Source organism: Kwoniella dendrophila, chromosome 8 (assembly GCF_036810415.1).
Source record: "Kwoniella dendrophila CBS 6074 chromosome 8, complete sequence".
NCBI lineage: Eukaryota > Fungi > Basidiomycota > Tremellomycetes > Tremellales > Cryptococcaceae > Kwoniella > Kwoniella dendrophila.
The window spans coordinates 1,077,970-1,097,717 of NC_089483.1; the positions used below are offsets into that span (position 1 = coordinate 1,077,970).

The 19,748-nt window shown below is 37.4% G+C and overlaps 9 protein-coding genes across 9 annotated transcripts; 5 read left to right on the forward strand and 4 right to left on the reverse strand.

Annotated features, from left to right (window-relative positions):
- Window positions 1-330: 330 nt before the first annotated feature.
- Window positions 331-626, reverse strand: L201_006229 (uncharacterized protein; the record flags this gene model as incomplete). Its single annotated transcript, XM_066221951.1, has 2 exons — window positions 331-517; window positions 592-626. The coding sequence occupies 2 exons, from the start codon at window positions 624-626 to the stop codon at window positions 331-333; spliced, it is 222 nt and encodes a 73-aa protein (XP_066078048.1).
- Window positions 627-1,057: 431 nt separating this feature from the next.
- Window positions 1,058-4,595, forward strand: L201_006230 (uncharacterized protein; the record flags this gene model as incomplete). The annotated part of the gene is made up of 8 exons (XM_066221952.1): window positions 1,058-1,080; window positions 1,180-1,258; window positions 1,326-1,356; window positions 1,416-1,537; window positions 1,768-1,990; window positions 2,070-2,925; window positions 2,989-3,380; window positions 3,475-4,595. 8 exons carry the CDS (start codon window positions 1,058-1,060, stop codon window positions 4,593-4,595), a joined length of 2,847 nt encoding a protein of 948 aa, XP_066078049.1.
- A 758-nt stretch (window positions 4,596-5,353) lies between these two features.
- Window positions 5,354-6,515, forward strand: L201_006231 (uncharacterized protein; the record flags this gene model as incomplete). Its single annotated transcript, XM_066221953.1, has 3 exons — window positions 5,354-5,770; window positions 5,903-6,067; window positions 6,171-6,515. 3 exons carry the CDS (start codon window positions 5,354-5,356, stop codon window positions 6,513-6,515), a joined length of 927 nt encoding a protein of 308 aa, XP_066078050.1.
- Window positions 6,516-6,724: 209 nt separating this feature from the next.
- L201_006232 (uncharacterized protein) lies at window positions 6,725-8,737 on the reverse strand (the record flags this gene model as incomplete). Its single annotated transcript, XM_066221954.1, has 9 exons — window positions 6,725-6,862; window positions 6,930-7,013; window positions 7,087-7,159; window positions 7,243-7,720; window positions 7,782-7,851; window positions 7,904-8,026; window positions 8,106-8,195; window positions 8,266-8,451; window positions 8,519-8,737. 9 exons carry the CDS (start codon window positions 8,735-8,737, stop codon window positions 6,725-6,727), a joined length of 1,461 nt encoding a protein of 486 aa, XP_066078051.1.
- Window positions 8,738-9,644: 907 nt separating this feature from the next.
- Window positions 9,645-12,147, forward strand: L201_006233 (uncharacterized protein; the record flags this gene model as incomplete). The annotated part of the gene is made up of 10 exons (XM_066221955.1): window positions 9,645-9,699; window positions 9,785-9,815; window positions 9,873-9,924; window positions 9,992-10,225; window positions 10,289-10,310; window positions 10,433-11,192; window positions 11,286-11,373; window positions 11,457-11,651; window positions 11,731-11,985; window positions 12,073-12,147. 10 exons carry the CDS (start codon window positions 9,645-9,647, stop codon window positions 12,145-12,147), a joined length of 1,767 nt encoding a protein of 588 aa, XP_066078052.1.
- A 211-nt stretch (window positions 12,148-12,358) lies between these two features.
- On the reverse strand, window positions 12,359-14,691 carry L201_006234 (uncharacterized protein; the record flags this gene model as incomplete). The annotated part of the gene is made up of 11 exons (XM_066221956.1): window positions 12,359-12,456; window positions 12,549-12,853; window positions 12,927-13,059; window positions 13,129-13,365; window positions 13,450-13,551; window positions 13,669-13,731; window positions 13,798-13,911; window positions 13,971-13,997; window positions 14,053-14,150; window positions 14,206-14,272; window positions 14,385-14,691. 11 exons carry the CDS (start codon window positions 14,689-14,691, stop codon window positions 12,359-12,361), a joined length of 1,551 nt encoding a protein of 516 aa, XP_066078053.1.
- A 508-nt stretch (window positions 14,692-15,199) lies between these two features.
- L201_006235 (uncharacterized protein) lies at window positions 15,200-15,608 on the forward strand (the record flags this gene model as incomplete). The annotated part of the gene is made up of 3 exons (XM_066221957.1): window positions 15,200-15,226; window positions 15,302-15,414; window positions 15,497-15,608. The coding sequence occupies 3 exons, from the start codon at window positions 15,200-15,202 to the stop codon at window positions 15,606-15,608; spliced, it is 252 nt and encodes an 83-aa protein (XP_066078054.1).
- A 136-nt stretch (window positions 15,609-15,744) lies between these two features.
- L201_006236 (uncharacterized protein) lies at window positions 15,745-16,257 on the reverse strand (the record flags this gene model as incomplete). Its single annotated transcript, XM_066221958.1, has 2 exons — window positions 15,745-16,085; window positions 16,179-16,257. The coding sequence occupies 2 exons, from the start codon at window positions 16,255-16,257 to the stop codon at window positions 15,745-15,747; spliced, it is 420 nt and encodes a 139-aa protein (XP_066078055.1).
- Window positions 16,258-17,214: 957 nt separating this feature from the next.
- L201_006237 (uncharacterized protein) lies at window positions 17,215-17,813 on the forward strand (the record flags this gene model as incomplete). Its single annotated transcript, XM_066221959.1, has 2 exons — window positions 17,215-17,509; window positions 17,602-17,813. The coding sequence occupies 2 exons, from the start codon at window positions 17,215-17,217 to the stop codon at window positions 17,811-17,813; spliced, it is 507 nt and encodes a 168-aa protein (XP_066078056.1).
- Between the last annotated feature and the right edge of the window lie 1,935 nt (window positions 17,814-19,748).

Genomic DNA, 19,748 nt, shown 5'->3' on the forward strand with positions numbered 1-19,748 from the left:
GTAGGAGGGATGAAATGCAAGAACAATGCAAAAGCTGAATACCGTGTTCTTCGCTTTGTATGGCTGGTCCACTTGGATAGCAGGGTATACATCGTGCTGGATATATATATAATTGTTGCAATTGAGCTAATCTTCAAATAAATTCCGATTAGCCTTCTCACCCACACTGGGTATTGATTGATCTAGGTCCAATCTACTCACTGATCACATGCTAGGTATTGACCATACGATACAGCTTTTATGAGCTAATCACGATGTCTACCCTCTTGGAGAAAGCCACAGATAAACCTTTGATCATGGACTGCTTTACATTACTATCCCTTGATCGTGTTATTGTTTTCGTTCCCACTGCTGTTTCTCTTCTATAGTCTTTAAAGCATCTGCATAACGTTTTTTCCTCCTTTCTTCAATTTCAGTTAATTTTTGATCTCTAACTACAGCTGCATCTAATCTAGCGTGATTGATCGAATTATATACATGTGCAGTCAATACTATCGCCATTGTAAATGCCGCTGCGCTATTTTGATCATAAATTTGTAAGCTAAATTTCCTGGCCCTAATGAATGATGGGAATTGATAATTATAGCTTACGGCATCGTCAAGTCTTTAACGCTCAAAGGAGGCATGCTTGATTGAGTAATTATATGTGTATGTGAATGTGTATGTGTGAAATACAAGGTAGATGTACACTATTTGAGATACAATGATACAATTGGTATCTAAGGTTAGAGATTGTTGTTAAGTTTGAAGAAGGGAATACCTCTTACTGTATTTCGTTTGTCGACTTAAGCTTAACTTGTTCAAACGGGTTATACCATCAAAGCTGAGTTATGACCACCGTGAGAAACTAAGGGTTGAATTATGTGATCTACTTCCGCGACTTCTTTTTTATGGTTGATACAGAAATCAATAACAAATAACAAATATACCCTTCATCTGTTTTCACTTCTTCTTCTTCTTCTTCTTCTTCTTCTTCTTCTTTCATTATCGATAATAAATAACCATAGGTACTTGATCATTGAAAATCTGCTTGGTACAAGCTTGAAGATCGGGCATGATGGCAGATGAGATACTTCGAAAGTGAGTTTTCATGTATTTGACCTTATACACATGCTATATCTGCCGTAATTCAAAGTTGAAGGATAATCTACTGAAATCCTGTCGGCAAACGAATAATAGCTCAGCAGCTTTGAATGCTCTGAAAAGGCATCAACTAGTTTCTTTATCAAAGAGATATGGACTCAAAGCTAGTGGAAAGGTGAGTTGTTATTTGACCGTTCTACAGATGCGTATCATTGGCTAATTTGTATTCCCATTACCGACAGAATGTAGAGATGATATCAAGACTCGAAGATTGTGAGTACAGTCAGCTTTCCGTAATAGGAATCATTGACAAGCAGCTGACATCACCTCAGATGCTGTATCTCACGCAAATGATTTGGATTTCTATATACCTTCACCTGCACCAACACCTGGTCCAAATATGTTATCTCAGGAAACACCATCATCAGATCCTCCAACACCACTTGCGTCTCACGTAAGTGTCTGTACGCCCTCTAATCCTGACCTGACCTAGCAATACATCTCACCTTTCTTATACCTTATGATGAACAAAATTTACAAGCTCAACAGTCCTACTATAATCTGAGGATATGTTACTTCTTCTTCTTTTATCTCTGAAGGTTTCCACAATCACATTGTCAGCCGACTCAAACTGTATATAAGCGAACCGAAGCTAACACACAATGAATCTGCTCATTGACATAGACCGCTCATCCCCTGAATGCTACTTCACTTAATTCGCTTGCCCCAATACCTCTAAAATATAAGGATTCCATGGCGAGTATGCAGTCTAGGACATCCGAAGCATGGGAGGTTTTAAGTGAGAGTGGAGCCAGTTTAGTATCTCCTAAAAAGCCAAGTTATGGTTTAACCAAAACATGTAGTTGGAAAAGTGCAAATAATGGAGAAGCCATGGCTGAATTTGGTGGTCAGTCCCGGTCGCATATAACTAAATTCACACATTTCCTTAATTGTTAACATTAGCTGACTATTTCCGTCCATTTCAGGTCACCACAATGAGAAGGCCTCATCCACCAGTTCAATGAAAGCACTTGCTTCTTCTCTCACTCGTCGCGGCTCTCGTATCCTGCTTGGACGAAGCACATCAGCCTCGTCCCAACTTAGTAATCTAGCTGTAGAAGCTGAGCTTGAACCTGAACAGGAGCAAGAGCAAGAGCAAGAGATAGAGGAAGTAACCGAAACGATACCACCTTCACCTGCATCGACCGTTGGCGTACCACGTAGATATTCTCGAATGACACTACAAGAGCGACCAAGTACAGTCCGACTATGTTCACCAACACCTACATCGCCCAGAATTGGCCTTTCATCAGATCAAGAAGAAGATGAGCTTCCTTTCTTCGGTAAAGCAAACTTGAAGGAACGTAGATCAATGGCACCATTACGTTCATCATTAGGATCAACTACTGCTCTAGCTCAAAATGGATTAAGCAGAAAATCAATGCCAGCTTTACCCAGTTCGAATTCAGCACATTTATCATCTATATATCCACCATTACCTACTATCCCACCTCGATTCGCTAAAATGTCATCCCCAAAACCTGTTCCAGGAGGATTTCCTCCTTTGCCTCCGACTCCAAGTCAAATGGTTTTCGGTTCTCGAAATGATGCGGGAGTCAGTAACCAACAATTTTCAGAAACTGCTCAAGCTGTTTTAAAAGAAATGAATGCTAAATTACCTGGTGGTGTCGCTTTCGGAGAGGAATTGCTTAAAGGTAAAAAAGCAGAGATGGATAAGTTAGTTCAGGTCAACAAAGAGCTAGGTACAGGTGGATGGGGATTGAGTAATAGTACAAGTGAGAAGGATAGGTATGCTTCAGCTCATCAGAAGGAATTTGCCAAGTACGTCCCATTTCGGCTAATAGCTGAGTCATATCAAGCTGATTCAGAGTACCCTGTTTTCAGAATGCGTTCCATCTCAAAATCATCCATTCCTCCTCAAGCGGGCTCATCTAGACAAGCATCATCTGCCTCAATAACAAAAATATCTACAGCTCCTTCTGCAACAGTGCAAACGAAGAGGAAACATGGTCTTACCACTTCGACTTCAACAACCCATCTCATACCTTCTGCTCCAAATGGAGCACCGCTTGTTCCGGCTGAATCTCATGACGAAGAACGACAAGCTAAGCGTAAAAGACTTTCCAATGGGCCAAATTACCTTGGTTCTATTCGTGAAGCAGGAAGAAGTATTGCGAATCTGTTAGGAGAAGAGAAGGGGAAAAGTACAGAAGAAATGATGAAAGCTATGAAGGATAGACGGGATAAACGGAGATCAAGTCTGATTAAGAGGAAAGGTGAGTAAGAGCTTGGTCACTACAATCCTGTTGCACCATATTCCATTAAGCCAGCTTATACTGTGGAAGGATAGTTGCTGACCTGATTCTCCAGGTCGTGGTATTTCATCACGATTTGGCTTTCTCCGAAGCAAGAAAACTTCGACACTTCCATCGACTACCTTAACCGATCCCGTGTCCTCCGTACAATCGCCCCCTGTACCGGCGCCTACTATGCCGAGGAAAACTTCTGTCTATGCTCCTAAAGATCCACCTCATGGTAAAATCCCTTTCGACTTGGAAGCCTCTCTAGCAAGAAAGCCGACTACTTCACGTCGACGTTCAACTGACCTCAGCAATGTGATTAAGCCTAATCCTGAGGTTCTTGAACCTTCATACGTAACTGGCAAACCTGCTAAAGATCGAGGAAGGTCGACTTCTGTTCAGACTATGTTGAGTCAAAGTAGTAGTAGCTCCCGTACACCTCGACGAGCCAAAATACCGGATTTTGCTCCACCAGGCGGTACCAATAGAAGTGTATCTTCCTCCACAAACACTCTGGGATTACCTAAATCATCATCATTGTCGTCCAATTTGGCAATGTCAAAGAAAGCTTCTCAAGTCGAAATCATACGAAATGCAAGACCTGCTCCTGCACCACCTTCAGCTTATACCGATACCGCTCGCACAGCTAGTGGATCAACTAGACCAGTTTCAGTTCATCGAACTTCCACACTCTACCAACCTACTGCATCAAGTCTGGCTAGGATGCAAGCTACCGTTAGACCTAATCCTGAAAGACCTTTACCAATGTTACCACCGCCAGTACCCGCACATGCACATGTACATGTACATGCACAAGCTCAAGCTCAAGCTCAAGTTCATGTACAACCATCGACACCTAAAATGACTACAACAGTTCAACCATTTGGTTCAGCTCAATCAAGGGATAATCAATCTTTTTCATCAAATTTCAATTTACCTAAACCTAGACCATCACATATGACAACAACCTTGAAATCTAAAACATCGCAACCAGGTATGGGTGGAGTCGGAAAACCCCAATCCTCTTCTGCAGCTAGGATTAGAGCTAGACAATCTGGTTTAAGTGCAGTAAAATCGAAAAACAATTTGAAGGAAGAAATGGAAGTTAGAAGGAAAAGATCAGAAATCAAAGCTAGAATGGAAAGAAGAGAAGAAGAGAGAGAATTGAGAGAGATGTTAGGTGGAATTTGAGGGGTTTTTAATTTCTCCGTTGATTATCAAGGACATTGGTTACCCTTCTAGATGAAGGACACTTTTGCGAATTTGTACAATACATATATTTTACTTGCATACCTGTAAATCTACTATACTGTTTACTTTCGATTGTGTACAATACATATATATATATCTGTGATATCGTGGGTTCGAATATACTCACATATGCAGTATCTTATCTTGGTTTGTCCTGTCATTGAACCATGATGCCGAATGTGGGGTGTAGATCATCGTTCAACTTGAATATCTGTTGACTGTACCATACAGTATTAGGTTCATGGAAAAGTGGCATTTACCCTTGAAAATATGACAAATCATTCAGAGTCGTACATTTTGTTTTCACCAACCTAATCGTTGATTGTATCGTCAAACCTAGATCGGTTTCATTTCGGCTTGTTGATTAACGACTAATAATGATATTTTGATCATGAAGGTACATAAAGTAGGGTCACTCCGGCACGATGAACACTCAACATGAATCGCAATCTTTTCTAAACGAATTAGGAGTCGTCAACTTTCTTCTATGGGTTTACTTATGAATGATTAACCTTATTATATGCCAGATATGAACGAAAATACATACTAGGTATATACATATCGATATACTTCTAGTATATAATTGAAATGTAATGATATTTTCTTGACAGATTTCCATTTACTATTTACTGGTATAAAGTGAATACCAATCTACCGTGTATCTAAAGGTATAAACAGATCGCCAAAATTCCGTCAAAATGATTGTCAATATACTTAGGAAATACAGTAACGACAATACAGACGGTAAAGATAAAAGTGAGATTTCATCATTCTCTTCAACTACGACATTGGTATCAAGTACATCAACGGCGGTAGAATCAGAATCAGACGTAACATGTAAAGTCACTAAAAACTTACCTGATGCACGTGAATATCCAGGTCTTAAATTTATATTGGAAACTACCAATATTGATGACGAAAAGAATCTCAAGATGATTAGAAGAGGTAATATAACATATTATCATTATTATAAGATTAAAGAGATGAAGAATAATCTTACGAGTAAAGGTGAAAAGAAATCTTGGTATGATGATTTATCAAATAATTATCATTTCCAATTTAGAGATTCATTGTATTTTGATAAATTTCATTCAAAGTCTAAAGATAATCTTCAAGTGAGTCGATTTTTTGCTTTTCTCTTTTCCATACTATTTTTTCTTCCCACCTCTAAGATAATATTGTAAATTTTAATACAAAATATGAAAGTTGACTGAAATTGTTTGTTTTTCCTCTTCGAATTGCTTTAGATTTGTTGTTCCAGAGCAGAATTAGCTTTCGCTTGGTTAACTTCATTAAATGTTATGAGATATTATTCAGCTCTCAAATATCATTTAAATTGTTCAATAGTTAGAATACCAAATTATCATTTGTTAGAAGAAAGGATAAATGAATTAGATAATCATCACAAAATGGTAAGTTGAATCGTTACAGTGAATCAAGTAGTCCAAATCAGTAGTGTACCAGTTTTCAACACAATTCATTGATAATTTTTCTACTGTACTTGATTTGTTTTAGTGGGGTTCAATCCATAGAGAATTAGATTACACCTCATCACTCTTATGGAAATATGAAAATTCATTTACAGTATTATTTAAATGGAGAAATTTATCATATAAAACATTTGGAGGTCTTGCTTTGAATGATTTGTCAAGGTGGATTTATAAATTAGATTATAATTCAACAAGAAAAGATTTAACTGATTTATTTATACATCTCGTATATTTGATTAAAAATTGGAATAATAATTTTGAATTTCAATATAGATTCAAAGATTTAGAAGAAATTTCGAAATTCAAAGAATATTCTTATAATCGTTGTGAGATTATTGGAATTCCACAATTTACCAATAAAGATCTTTAATTCTGCCTTACTGTACTTTTTTTCACTTGTCATCATTGACTACAGTACTACGGTACAATACTCTTATGGCTATTCTGCTTTCTTCGATTTTGATTTTATCTTTAATTTGTATTGTACTGTATACGTTGTAGCTTGTTACTCTCACTAAGTTAAGTTGTTCTGTACAGTTGATATGCATATTGCATCGTTTGCTTTGTACGCAAATTGGTTTATAGCTTATTTTGTCTATACAATTCACCGTTTAATCTCTGTTGGGTAATTTCGAAACACTTTGGTAATCCTGTTTTTGTCCATTCTGCACCTTGTATCAGTTGTGCTAGACCTCTTGAACAGGTGAATATTCGAGCCTACGATAATACATATACTACATCAGCCAATTTCCTTATTCGCAGAAGCTGTTTTCAACCTGCTCACCATTCCATGTCCGTTGTGACCGCAACTTGTCCATTGACCTGATTTACCAGGTACTGCACCTACTAACGGTACTTGATCTTTCGTCTGGGTGTAGTAGCATTTCATCAATAAATCTGCCAGTCAAGTAATTGTCATAGGCTGATACTGTATCACTTACTAATCCGATTATGCCACTCCAAGAACGATCATATCTAACACTGAATCCAGTTTTTAAGTTTTGTGATTCATTCCTGCAATGTTGAGCGAATAATATCGTGAATATAATCTTACGATGCAGATCAAGTTTTATGTATGAAGGATACATCGGACATACCATTCGAAACCATTCGTACCTAAATCTTTTACAGAATCGGTTATAGGTTTAAAATCTTTCAAACTATCATCAAATTGTCTCGATTCTTTCTTTTCTTCTATATAAGCCTCTAAATGATGTTGATTCGGTTGAACACCACCAACTAAAATACATCCATCTGCATTCAATCTTGGATTAATTGTATATAATCCTTCTTTATAGATTACAGCATATGAAGTTTTCAATGATTTTGAACCTGAATGACTTGATGGTGGATAAACTAAATTACACATATGAGGTATAGGTATTATAGTTTTTTTCATTTCAGGTAATAATGCCGCTGCATATGCGTTAGTCGTGTGTATTACTGTAGGTGTCTTGATTGTTCCTCTTTTAGTCTGAATTGTCCAATCATTGTCTGATCCGTCGACTGATAAGACAGGTGTAAGGGTATGAAGTTGAAGTCCAAGTTTAAGACAACGTTTGATGATGAATTCAACTAAATCCAGAGAGAGGGTGAGTATCGTTCCCTTAGGAATATCCAGAGTAGAATTACCCACCTAGTTTCCATGGATGTAAAGTAGAAGCAGGAGAAGCATATATAGCTTTAGCGCCTTTAACTCGAGATAACTGATAATATGTGAATCAGCTATTTTTGCCATTATATGAGCATCTGACTTACTTTTTCAGCTTGCACAGGGTTCAATGTGATGTCCACTTGTCTGGCATCTCCTCCAGCAGCTAAAAATGCTTTCATATTTTCTGCCGCTTTATTAGCTGTTTCTTCATCCATCATCATGTCCATCTGAAGCATGAAAAATCATTTTAGCTTTATTCTCTTTATCGACCAAAATCCCATCTTAGTGTTGGGACAGCTTATTCACCGTTTTTCCATTCCAGATTTCACATTGTATTTCGTTACTTTCGATAAATTCCACTAGAGCGTCTCTCGTTTCGCCTTCATTAGTTAAGATCTAAGCACACACCACATTTACTTAGCGTTATTCGAACTTTATTTCGATACTTGATTAAAAGGTAACTTACACGTAAAGCCTCTTTGTTTCCGAATAATTTGGAATATTCTGTAAAACCTCTCCATATGTCAGGTTTACAATGACCTGCATTTCTACCTATTGCACCTGAACATAATTCTCTGGCTTCTAGCATTACTAATGATTTAGGTGGATTTGACGATTCAAGTAAACTCAACGCTGTTAATGCTCCTGATAGCTATGACGACCACTGTCAGCCCCGCTCTGATTGTTACATTCACTGTTTTAGCATTGAACGGACTTACTCCAGAGCCTATGATTATCATATCTGCCTTACTAGGTAACTCTTCAGAACTTCTGTAATCTAATAAAGGATTACTTCTGACTGTACCCAGCCAATGAGACGTACTCATCCCTCTCTCAATAGGTCTTCCGGTGATTTCACCATCGAGCTGAACCTGTGACGTTGAGCTATGCTCTTGACCTACCGGAGGTAGACGACCATCTGATGTTGCAGATGACATTACGAAGTTACAACAATTCTGTTTAAGAGATTTGACTATATCACACCCAGATCAAAGGAATTGATGGATGAAGGTATATATGCTCCAGTTGATATGTTTAATATACGCATAGTGATGAGCCCTTCCATCTTCATTCCGTCAGACTATCTTCATAGGTACCTGCATATCATAGCTCTTCGTGCTTCTTGACCCATTGCCAAAATGAACATTGGATGATGTTTTGGACTTGGAGCACGGCTAAATACGCTTAAGTTAGCTTAATTTCTCCCCTATTTGCATCGGATATGACCGATGGCATCTATCTATCTGTTATTTTTATAGACTCCTATAGTAGGCATTTGCTGACACTCGCCCCCTCTATGAATATCTTGAGTTCATACACAGAGCTGCTGAGCCATCCTAATCCTGTTCGCTAGCTAGGATCCTCAATCACATGCTATAGTATATGAGATGCCTGATTTCGAGATTTTGGTAACCCGAATTTCTTCACCAACGGGCCAAGGGGAGTCTAGCGGGGTAAGGGGTATATGTTTACCGAGAGAACAACGGTAACGTTGTGTTGAAACATCAACGTCTGGATGCATATCTGCATATATCTATTAGTACAAATTTCTCATGAGGTCCACTTCATTCAGCTTCGCGAAGAGATAACCTTAAACATCATCAATGTTGCAAGAGTCCTTCCTGTTTCATCTACTTCAATATTCACCCCCCCCCCCCCCCACACCTAATCAGTGCACGTGACTAGACAGCCAGCATATCCTAGCTAGCTACCTAGCGCTAATACCCGTAACCGCATCCTGAGTGATAACAATATCTCTTACCGCCATTAAAATGACATTGCTTGACATGTATTTGCCTTCCGACGCAAAATATGTCAAAGCGCTAGTTCGCAAGCTTATAAATAATGCCTTCGCCGGAGTCTAATGAACCGTATCCTAGACATAGGAGGAGCAGGACAGGTGAGTGATAACCTATATTCCGTCGAGCGAATGTGTAATACCGATACTGACACTGATTGTACATTTCGATGAATATAATTCTAAGGTTGCTTAACATGTAGAAAAGCGAAACATAAGTAAGTACGCCTAAAGTAGAAAGGAGTAAGTTTGCATGTGGCTGATCAGTTTTGTAGATGTGATGAATCGAAACCTGTCTGTGGGAGATGTCAAAGGAATGTTAGAGTCGTAGGTATCATTTCGTCACAGCATATAACAGTAAGAATCTGAACTGAATATCACTACCAACATGCAGTGTATTTACCCAACTCCAACATTAGGACCCCTATCACAATATTCAGCAAGCTCAAGCTTTAATCAATTCCCGTCATTTGAACAAATACCGAATCTAGGTAGCCCTCCTCATGCTGAAAGTTCAAGACAAGCACGATTCAATGCTTTGCAGACGACGTTACAATCAATTCCACCTGCAATTACTCTGACGGATCTATTGGCATTAGCCATACCTGATCAGAAAGAAAGGTCTTTAGTGAGTGATGTATGGAAGCATTCGTATCGTAGGAGTGACCATCTGATGAATAATTGAGAACAGATACAGCATTTTCTGTGTTTTGGTAGGTCAAGGTTATATGTTTTTTTTTTTGGTTTTCTTTTTTTGAACAACTATCAAGCATTCACTGAAAAATGATTTGAAAGCTAATACCACTTGATATAATGTTCTTATTATGGTTCCCAGGTACAGTAAATTTACATGCAATACCACATCCAAATAAACCAATACATTGTTTTGATGTTAGTGAATGTTTTAAAAATAGACGTGGTGAATCATTTGAAATTGATTCTTTTTTTTTATCAATAATTTCAATTGCAAGTGTACATAGATCTTCAATGTTTTTACAATTAGAAAAAAAATATTTAAATCAACCTCCAATTGGTAGATGGGGTATACCACCTTTACCTTCAACAACGGAAACGAATAAAAATCAAATAAAAGAATTAAAAGAAAATTCAATATCTTCTTCAAAAGCTGCTATTGAATTAGGTAAAATTGCTTTGAATTTGAAATTATCAAATATCAAAGGCGATGATGATGATTCATCTTTAACAAACACGGTAAATGGTATCATAGAAGAAATCGATAAAGACATTGATCCGTTAACCTTAAATTCGTTTCAAAATGATAATAAAAGAGACGAAGAAATGAAAGAAGTTTCAGATACGATATTAACGAGTATAGTTTGTATATGTATATCACAGGTTATGTTAGGTTCACCAACATGGAAGGAAGCTTATAATTTAGGTTTAAAAGTTATCAATTTACAAGGTGGTCCTTTAAAAATGTTAGAAAAAGCTAAAAAGCAAAGTACATACAATTCATCAGATTCATTAATAAAAACAAGAACTTTATTAGAAAATTTAGCTATAATTGACGTTTGGCATTGTTTAGCTTCAGGTAATAAACCTACACTTTTAGATAAAGAATTTCAACCTTGGTGGTGAGTATTTGAGTTTTTTTTTTTGGTGTGGTGATTATGAATTACTACCGATGCTAATTTTGTTGGCTGGCGACGAAATGATTACTCAATCAGGTTCGATTTTGCAGATCAAAATACAGATTCCAATCATCCTGATACTTTTCAATTCATCTGTGGGATGGAAAGAGGGATGTTGGAGGTTGTAAGCAAATTCACATTGTGTTATAGCTGCAGAGATTGCTTAATGGTATCAAATAAAACTAATATGGTTTGCTGATATAACAGGTCAATCGAGTAAATATACTAGTTCATGAATATGGAATATTATCGAAACTATCAAATCAAGCTTATGTGAATATGCAATCACAAAAAGTACAAGATATGTTGCTGGAATTAGATATTTGGGAAGTTACAATTGGAAGTGCCGATAGATTACCTAGAGTTCAACTTGGTAATTTGATAATAGCATATACCATGAGGGTAAGTTTCAGTTTTCAGCTACAGTACATGTATATGTAAAAAGATTTTAGCTGAATGAATGGGTAACTTGATGTTTTAGGTTGTAATTAGTGTTGATTTATTACAATATCCACATTCTCATCCTATCGTACAACAATATGCAAGTGCAGCTTTAAATTATTTAGAAACTTCAAGATCATCTTATACAGTTAATATGTTAGTTCCAACTTTGATTGTTGGATCAATGATGTTTGATGAACAAGGTAGAAATCAATCAAGAAGAGTTATAGAAACTCTTAGATCTGATGTTAGTTTTTCTTATGATGTTGAAGAGGCTTTAAGAATACTTGAACAAGTAAGTCCCGATGCAAATTCACGTAGTTCCTCTTCTCTTAATCATTTACGCTGATTTGTCCAACATCGATTTCGCCTTCATTTTCAGTTATATACATTAAGAGATCAAGGTGTACAAGATCCTTCATGGAGACCTCTGTTACAGGACATATTGTTACTGTGATTTTCTGTATTTTAAATTAGCGTTGGGACAAGCATAGTCTGGGGACAATACTCTGTTATCTGCACCGTGTATTCTTTTCCAGTTAGTTGTAAAGTAGTACACCAATTTAGAATCGCTGTAATACTACTTAATGTCAATGCAATAATCTCACAGCCGTCATGACTGTACCGTGGCGACAATATGGTTATTGCTCAGTGGCGAACAATGACATTCATGCCAAAACATAATTTTCAATTATCCTAAATAATATCGGTATAAACGTTGTTGCTAATAGACCGATACCTGAGTACACTCCTACTTTAGTGAGGACTATTTGAACGAAGTCAGTTATGTGTATTTTACATATGAATATAACATATTGAGTACCTCAAGGTATGGGGCATGGTAAATGGTGTACTAACCTTCAGCATCATATTTAGATCTATCACCTTTCCTCTTATTTATCCTAATTAATAATTTGATTTCATCATCTTTCATTTTCTTTTCAGCTTCTTTCATTTCTTGTTTAGGATTTTTAGGATTTGATATCCTCTTTCTCAAATCTGCAGTTCCATTAGGTACGGCTAAAGAAGATTTTCTTGGATTTAATAAAGGTGAATCTATTGGTGAATTTGAGGACGAATCGTTGGTATTATCTCCAATTTGTAAATCTACAACCGATGGAATATGTCTAAATGCTAATTTTGATGGTACTTCTCCATAATCCCTATCATTGCGTACGGCCAAGTCAGCTTTCTATTAGGCTTTCATGATGTATGTTAAAAGGAAATTTTACATACGTAGCAGCTTTATAAAATCTTCTTGTAGGTAAATCTTCACCTGAAACTTTGGAAAAAGTTCTAAATAAAGTTGGAAGTATACGTAATAAAGTAGTTTTAGCTATTAATCTCCATGCAAACATTATTCCAAGACCTAAATTACCATTACACCAAAATAATTAGTGACAATTAGCTCTGCGAGAACACCTGAGAGTTAGCTTACCTAAGATAAGCCTGAAAGCGACAATTCCTATAGTGACTATTGAGCTCTGATCAAAAGAGGTCGTTTGCGCAAAAGTGGGTACTGCATTACCCGTTTTTATACTCCACCAATGTCCTAAGAAGGAACCTAAAATGACTGCAAGTACTGCTATAGCATCTTCGAAACAAGGACAATCATCCAATGGTTCAGGATGGTAGTGTACCATACCAAGAGTCAGAGGTATAGAGATAGCTGGGACTGTTGATTATGATGTTGAGATTCCCATAGTGGTTAGCCTAGAAGCAGTCGGGGCTAAACAAATAGCCTGGAATGACAACTCACCTAGCCATGTTCCAGTATTCACCCACGCTTCCGTTTGTTTTCCAATTACGATCCAGATAAGCCAACAGGCCATTCCCATCAGACTACCACCAATTATGTCCGCTAGAGGTGATTGTCAGCTTATTGACTTATCAGGCTCACTTCGGAAGGCTCATTCTTCATCTAAGCCATTATCCTTCTTCCAATTGTTTGCTAATATGAGATTGAAGAGAAACTTACCTGTTGAATGCATTCCGGTATATAATCTCCCACCTACTACGCTTGCAGCATAGACAAACAGAGCTGCACGTTGAAGATGAGCCTTGTATGCATATACCATTTCAAACTCAGGTCTTCTTCTTTACTTACCTATCCATCCAGCCAATACCGTTGGCATTCCCACGCTATGCCTTGATTCGTATAGCCATTCGGCGAAAAATAAGGCTATACTGACGGAATTTGTTGAGTGTGATGAAGGAAAGCCTATAACATGGAGTTCAGTATATACATCTTTCTGCTAGGTTGATGATTCTCCAACTGACCATATTCATGATGATGAGTACTCATACCTAACTCGAATATCAGCTTATCGTCCTCTAAGGTCAAGTATTTATGATCACTTACTCAACCGTATGACCGGCGGACTATATGGTCGAGGTGTACAGACTAGATCTTTAGCGAAAGATGAAACGTATATTCCCATCCCAACCACATAGAGTAGCCTGATGAGAGTGTCATAAGCTATGATTCTCAACTCAATTCCACCATATAACTCACCCTCTAGCTTTAAGAGGGAAACCAAAGAAGAACAGTATCGGCAAAAAGGTCATGAAAAATGTATGAGCTAAGAATAAGACCATATTCAGCTTCTATTCTTTCTTGGAACAGCTTGTAACAAGATCCTGTACGAATGGAATATTTCGCTGCTAATCTAATATGAATTCATTTTGACTTACTTCCAAATATAGCAGTCCAATAGAAAAACTGATCTCTACCATTACTTCTTATTCTCTTTTGCCAATCTGCCATCCAATCTTTCTCTTTCCTCAATCTATTTACTAGTGATCTTCTTAGCCATGCTCTCCAAGAAGGTAAATATCTATCATATATCTCGTCAGGTTGACATCCAGGTTCCCATTCTCTTTTTAATTTTGAATTTGGTTCAGGTGAATGTTGAAATACAGCTGTTTCAGTTTCTGCTTGAGTAGTTTCAAGTTGAATTGCGCTCGTGCTTAAAGAGGATGTAGAGTTTGTCGATGACATTTTCCTTTCCTATACTACTTGTTTGACTGCTTGTTTGACTGCTTGTTTGACTGCTTGTTTGACTGCTGGAACATTCATGCTGGTTCTCTTTGTTTATTTGGAGACGAGTAAGAGATGGCATTCTTATTTGTAAGAGCATAAATTCGCACTCTATCTCCAAAGATCACAGTTCTGTTTTTTGTTTATCATTCGCACTAATATTTCTAACCCGTAACGCGTTGCCCCGCAGACATGACCGCTCAAGCAGAATAGGCGCACAAAGATCATGTTGGTGTCTCTTTAGGCGCACAAGTCACCTCACCGCAGCCTCCACGTTCGAGGATCACTCGAGATGTTATGGTAAATTGAGTTTGTCGTTCTGCTTAATTGTATTTATAAAAGATCATTCATCCGAAAAGCAGCAAAAAACTTTCGACATTTGACATCAAGAGGAACCAAGTCTAAGTAGGCGGAAACAGGGAAGATTAGACTAAGGCAGTAATCTCAACGAAATAAGAATATAACCGAAATGTCAGAGACATACGCTTCAATCAAGGTGAGTTTTACAAAAACCCTATCACAACATATAGTCGCTATGCGCAAACGCTAACTCAGTTGTCTTCTCAAATAGGCTCTACATTCATCTCTCCCAGCCTTCCAACCGCCAATATCGATATCTTTTTTACCCAGTATCGCCCTGATATCATTATTAGCTTTCTTTGCTCTTACTTTCTTATTTACAACGTGAGTTCCTATCACTTCGCTTTTACAAAGCGATTTGTACACCGAAGATATGTGCTAATGATAACTCGTCACCTTCTTCCAGATTACCGAGATCAAAAGTCCCAATTGCTGAACTCTCAACTGCATTAATAGCATCTGCTTTAGCTGGAGGTGGTATAGTAGCATTATTCTGTACATTAGGTGTATACGTATAAAACGGAAATCACGAATCCATAAGAGGGAGTATAAAAGAAGTATATAAGGGTAGATATAGGTTCTTTATTGTAAGATATTAACATGTAACACTAATTTAAACAACTTCTATCGCGATAAGATATAGCGAGAGAATAATCACCAGTGAGACGAATAAGAGTCAAACGAAAGCATTTGGATGGAAGACTTTCCCTCGTCATCCTGCAATTTCGATTTCGGTAAATTAACGGTCTGTTTGGTCTTCAGTAATTTTGATATAAATGATTTATCTGTTTTCATCTCAATATTTAGGGCATTTTTAGCTTGAATCAAGTTTCTAGTATACCAACTCCAACCTGTCAATGTTCCTAAACCAGATCTAATGGTGTTATCAACAATTTCTACACCATAACCTCCCATTCTAGCAGATTGAAGTATAGAAAAGAAACTTCTTTGAATTATCGGATGTGTATATGATTGTACCGTAGAAGCGATAGAATCTGAGGCAAGGTGGTAATTGTTTGTGATCAGTAATGATTCAAATGGACTGTCAAAATAGAATATTACATACTGAAAAGGCAAACTACACTTACGAGCCACAGGACCAAGAGGTGCGAATCCCAACACATATAATACCGGTGTACCTTCCAGATTGGGATAGAGGAAGGTCATACCGGTTATTACATGAGACGCAGTTTGATAAGGGCGTTCATGAATACAATTCATTGTTTTCTCGTATAAAGAATTTTGGAGGTTCCTCGACTACCAAACGATTAATCTTGCTAGTAATTGATCCCCAGAGTGGATTGGTATTCTTTTTGGAGGGTTTCATAATTTTAGCAAGTGAAAGATAGGAATTATAATTTTGTTGTCGACTACTCTGAAGATTCAACATGTTGAATGATGAAACGATATAGGCTTGAACAGCTAGGAGTACAAGAAGGCTAAGCCACCTCAAGATGAATGAGTAGATGATATGAAAAATATAACCATGTGCGAAAGCGAGATGTAAGAAAATGATTATATACAGATTTATCACTTGATATATATTAACAAAAAATCTGTATCTTTAGCCATTCTATCCCCCACTTATACCCGGTTGTTTATGATCAAATGATCAAGATAAGGTCCTGATGCTGAGAGTGGTCAAAGCGTAATCCAAAGGATATAGATCATCCCCACTCTTCAGAATCATCAAGGGAATATAAGGTTTGATTGTGTGTATACTTAATAAAGTTTCGATGAGCTTTCATCAAAAGCAATTACGCATTGACCTCTTTTCATTGTTTTGAGAATTAGTTGATTGATGGAATGGAATTTTTCACACCTGTACAACAGTACACCAGCTTAACGAAAAGATTGTATATATATATACACATTATACACACGGTTGATATCGTATTTTCTTACCTTGATTTATTTTCCAGCGTCTAGATTATTCATCATTTCAATATTACTTATTCCCGTTAATCACATCTAAAAATGATGTGGTTCAGTATTCTTATCATTTTAGCTATTCAAGCATATATCGTTGTTTCTTTCAGCATATTAGACATACCAACTCTCCATGATTTAACCTCTCAAAGCAACTACATCCAACCTAAACATCTGGAATTCATCAATACAGAAATGGAATCGCTTATCAAACTCGTTTCTGATCTTCAAACGAAAATCAAACAAGTCAAATTTCAAGATTTACCTCAAACTGTTCAAAAACAATATGGAAAAATCGAAAATTTAGATTTGAACGAACTTGTTTCGGTCAATTGGAACGAATTACCTGAAAACATCAAAAATTACGTTAAAGAAAATCCAAAACAAACTGCTTTTTATGTTATGAATGGTATAGTCTTTTTCGCTCCTTCTTTAGTATGGTCTCCGATTCTAGCTATCGCTGGTTTTACAGGTATTGGTCCTGCTGCTAGTAAATTTCATCATAGTTGGTCCCATATCGTTTATGTATCTGCAGGGTGAAGTAATGTAGATTGATCTCTGTGAATTCCATCGTGGTAACAGGCTCTATCGCATCTTTTGCTCAATCATTCTTTCATCCTGTTGTACAAAAAAGTGCTTTTGCAATTTTTCAATCAGCTCAAATGGGTGGTTATGGTGTAGGACTTATGAATGCTGGAGTGAGAACTTATTGTGCGATTTCTTCAGTTGGATGTTACTTTGGCGGTTGTTCCAATGAAGAGGACAAAGGAGAATTAGAGGATGAAGCCAAGTAAGCTAACATATCAATAACATTGTCAAGAGGTCTCAGCGGAATTACATTCTGTGATATATTTCTTTCAATAGGTTTCCAGCAAGGTAGCTTTACATATTGTATATATAGGTATCAAGTTTACTAAAAGCGATCTCAATACTATATCCACTCAAAATTATGTATATAGATAAAATCTGAGAATGATAAGCTGGTTTATAAGTCACAGCCTGCTGCCTACAAGGTAATAACTTCAGAAGGGTTACAGTAGGTATGGAGGTTTTCCGGTATGACTCCCGTATACATAGTGTGAAACACTTCGCACATCTTGACTCGTACCTGTATTCATTGGCAAGAAAGATGCATTTCCACACCTTTCGTCTCTACTCCTCTTCGTCCTTTCAATTTTATTTCGGTGTAATTCCCACTGGTTTCATAGACGTTGTATCATTGTCAAAGCAGTATCATAAGTGAGAATAAAGAATCAACCAAAACCTGAGACAGTACTATCACTTTTGACCTTTGATATAAAGGCTAAACGCAGGAGCTAGCGGTAGTGCTGAGCCCAAAAATCTACGCGATCCCGATAAATCCCCAGAATTACGGTCATTTCCACAGACTTCGGTAGCCAGTAAGTCGCAAGACTTGGAAATGGACAACATGCTAAACAAGGCAGAAAGACTAATTTCCAGAGTCCTACTCTGGCTCAAAGCTTCTTCACTGCAATTTTAGCCACAATAGACCAGCTTCCTGATCTATGTACGTATGTCTACTTCGTATGGCCCCCTTTTCATCTCGATTTTGCAGTACAGTAGCAATATTGTTAGTTTATACCCCCGGATCCTTTTAGGGTGATCGAAGCCACATTTAAGGAGAAGTACGTCCGTTCTAACTGCCAATTTGGTAGGTGGCTTGGAAAACGTGTTCCGGCATTTAAGTGTTTCCGGTGAACAAATTATGATCGACGGAAAATCATTTTCTGTAACCGCTTTAAGCTGAAGAATGTGAACCACCAATTCTTTCTACAGATGATATACAGTATCTATCAAGGTTTATCTCAAGTCGAACAGATCGATGATCTGCAGATCTGCGACTATCATTTTGGCGTCATTATATATGACAGTTGATAAAGATCGACGTGAAATGATCTGCAAAGCGAAAAGGCTTGGCTTTATCTGCATATTGTCAGCATATATTCCTAAAGGAGAATTTGGCTCATTAACCTTCGAATAGAGTGTCTTCATGCTCAGGATCTCATGTGTCAATGGGCCGTCCAACACTTGCAAAGTGGATCATCGTAGTCAACAGTCAATGAGAGCAGGAAAAAATGGTACTTTCACTACAAAAGGGGATACATACTTAACCGTATACATACATGAATGATTTCACTGAAAACCGGCGGACTACATAATTGGGTACAACTTGGTGTGTCCGTTGTCCCTCAAACGGATTCAAGTTACTCCAAGGAGTATCCTTAGCTTGGAATTGACCACATGGAGGCTTTTAGACTGGATTTCTGGGATTTGAAAAGGTTGACTACTGTTCATGCTGGTTTCTTTTAACGTTACTCTCACATTTGCCTATGTAGCCTGTACTATCCTTATTTAGGGATAGGCAGATAGCACAGGTACTAGAGTATGAATGTCCTACACCTACCTGATTTCATCCTTCTCTGTCAACGCTTCTTTGTTGGTAAAGAAATTGTAAACACAAAAAAGGATACCGGAAGACCAACAGGGTTCGAAAAGCCGGTCGGAACAAATCACGTAATGTTTTGTGAATCACTTCTGAATCTTGTCTCATATGACAACGTAAACATCTGATTTTTGATCAACAACGCCAAATCCGGATTCGGTATATATCTGATTGATCGAACACATGTGCAAACTACTACAATATGTTTGTCACCTGTAAAGAAAAAAGTTTATCTTGTTGATTTATCCTTACAAATCCAGTATCT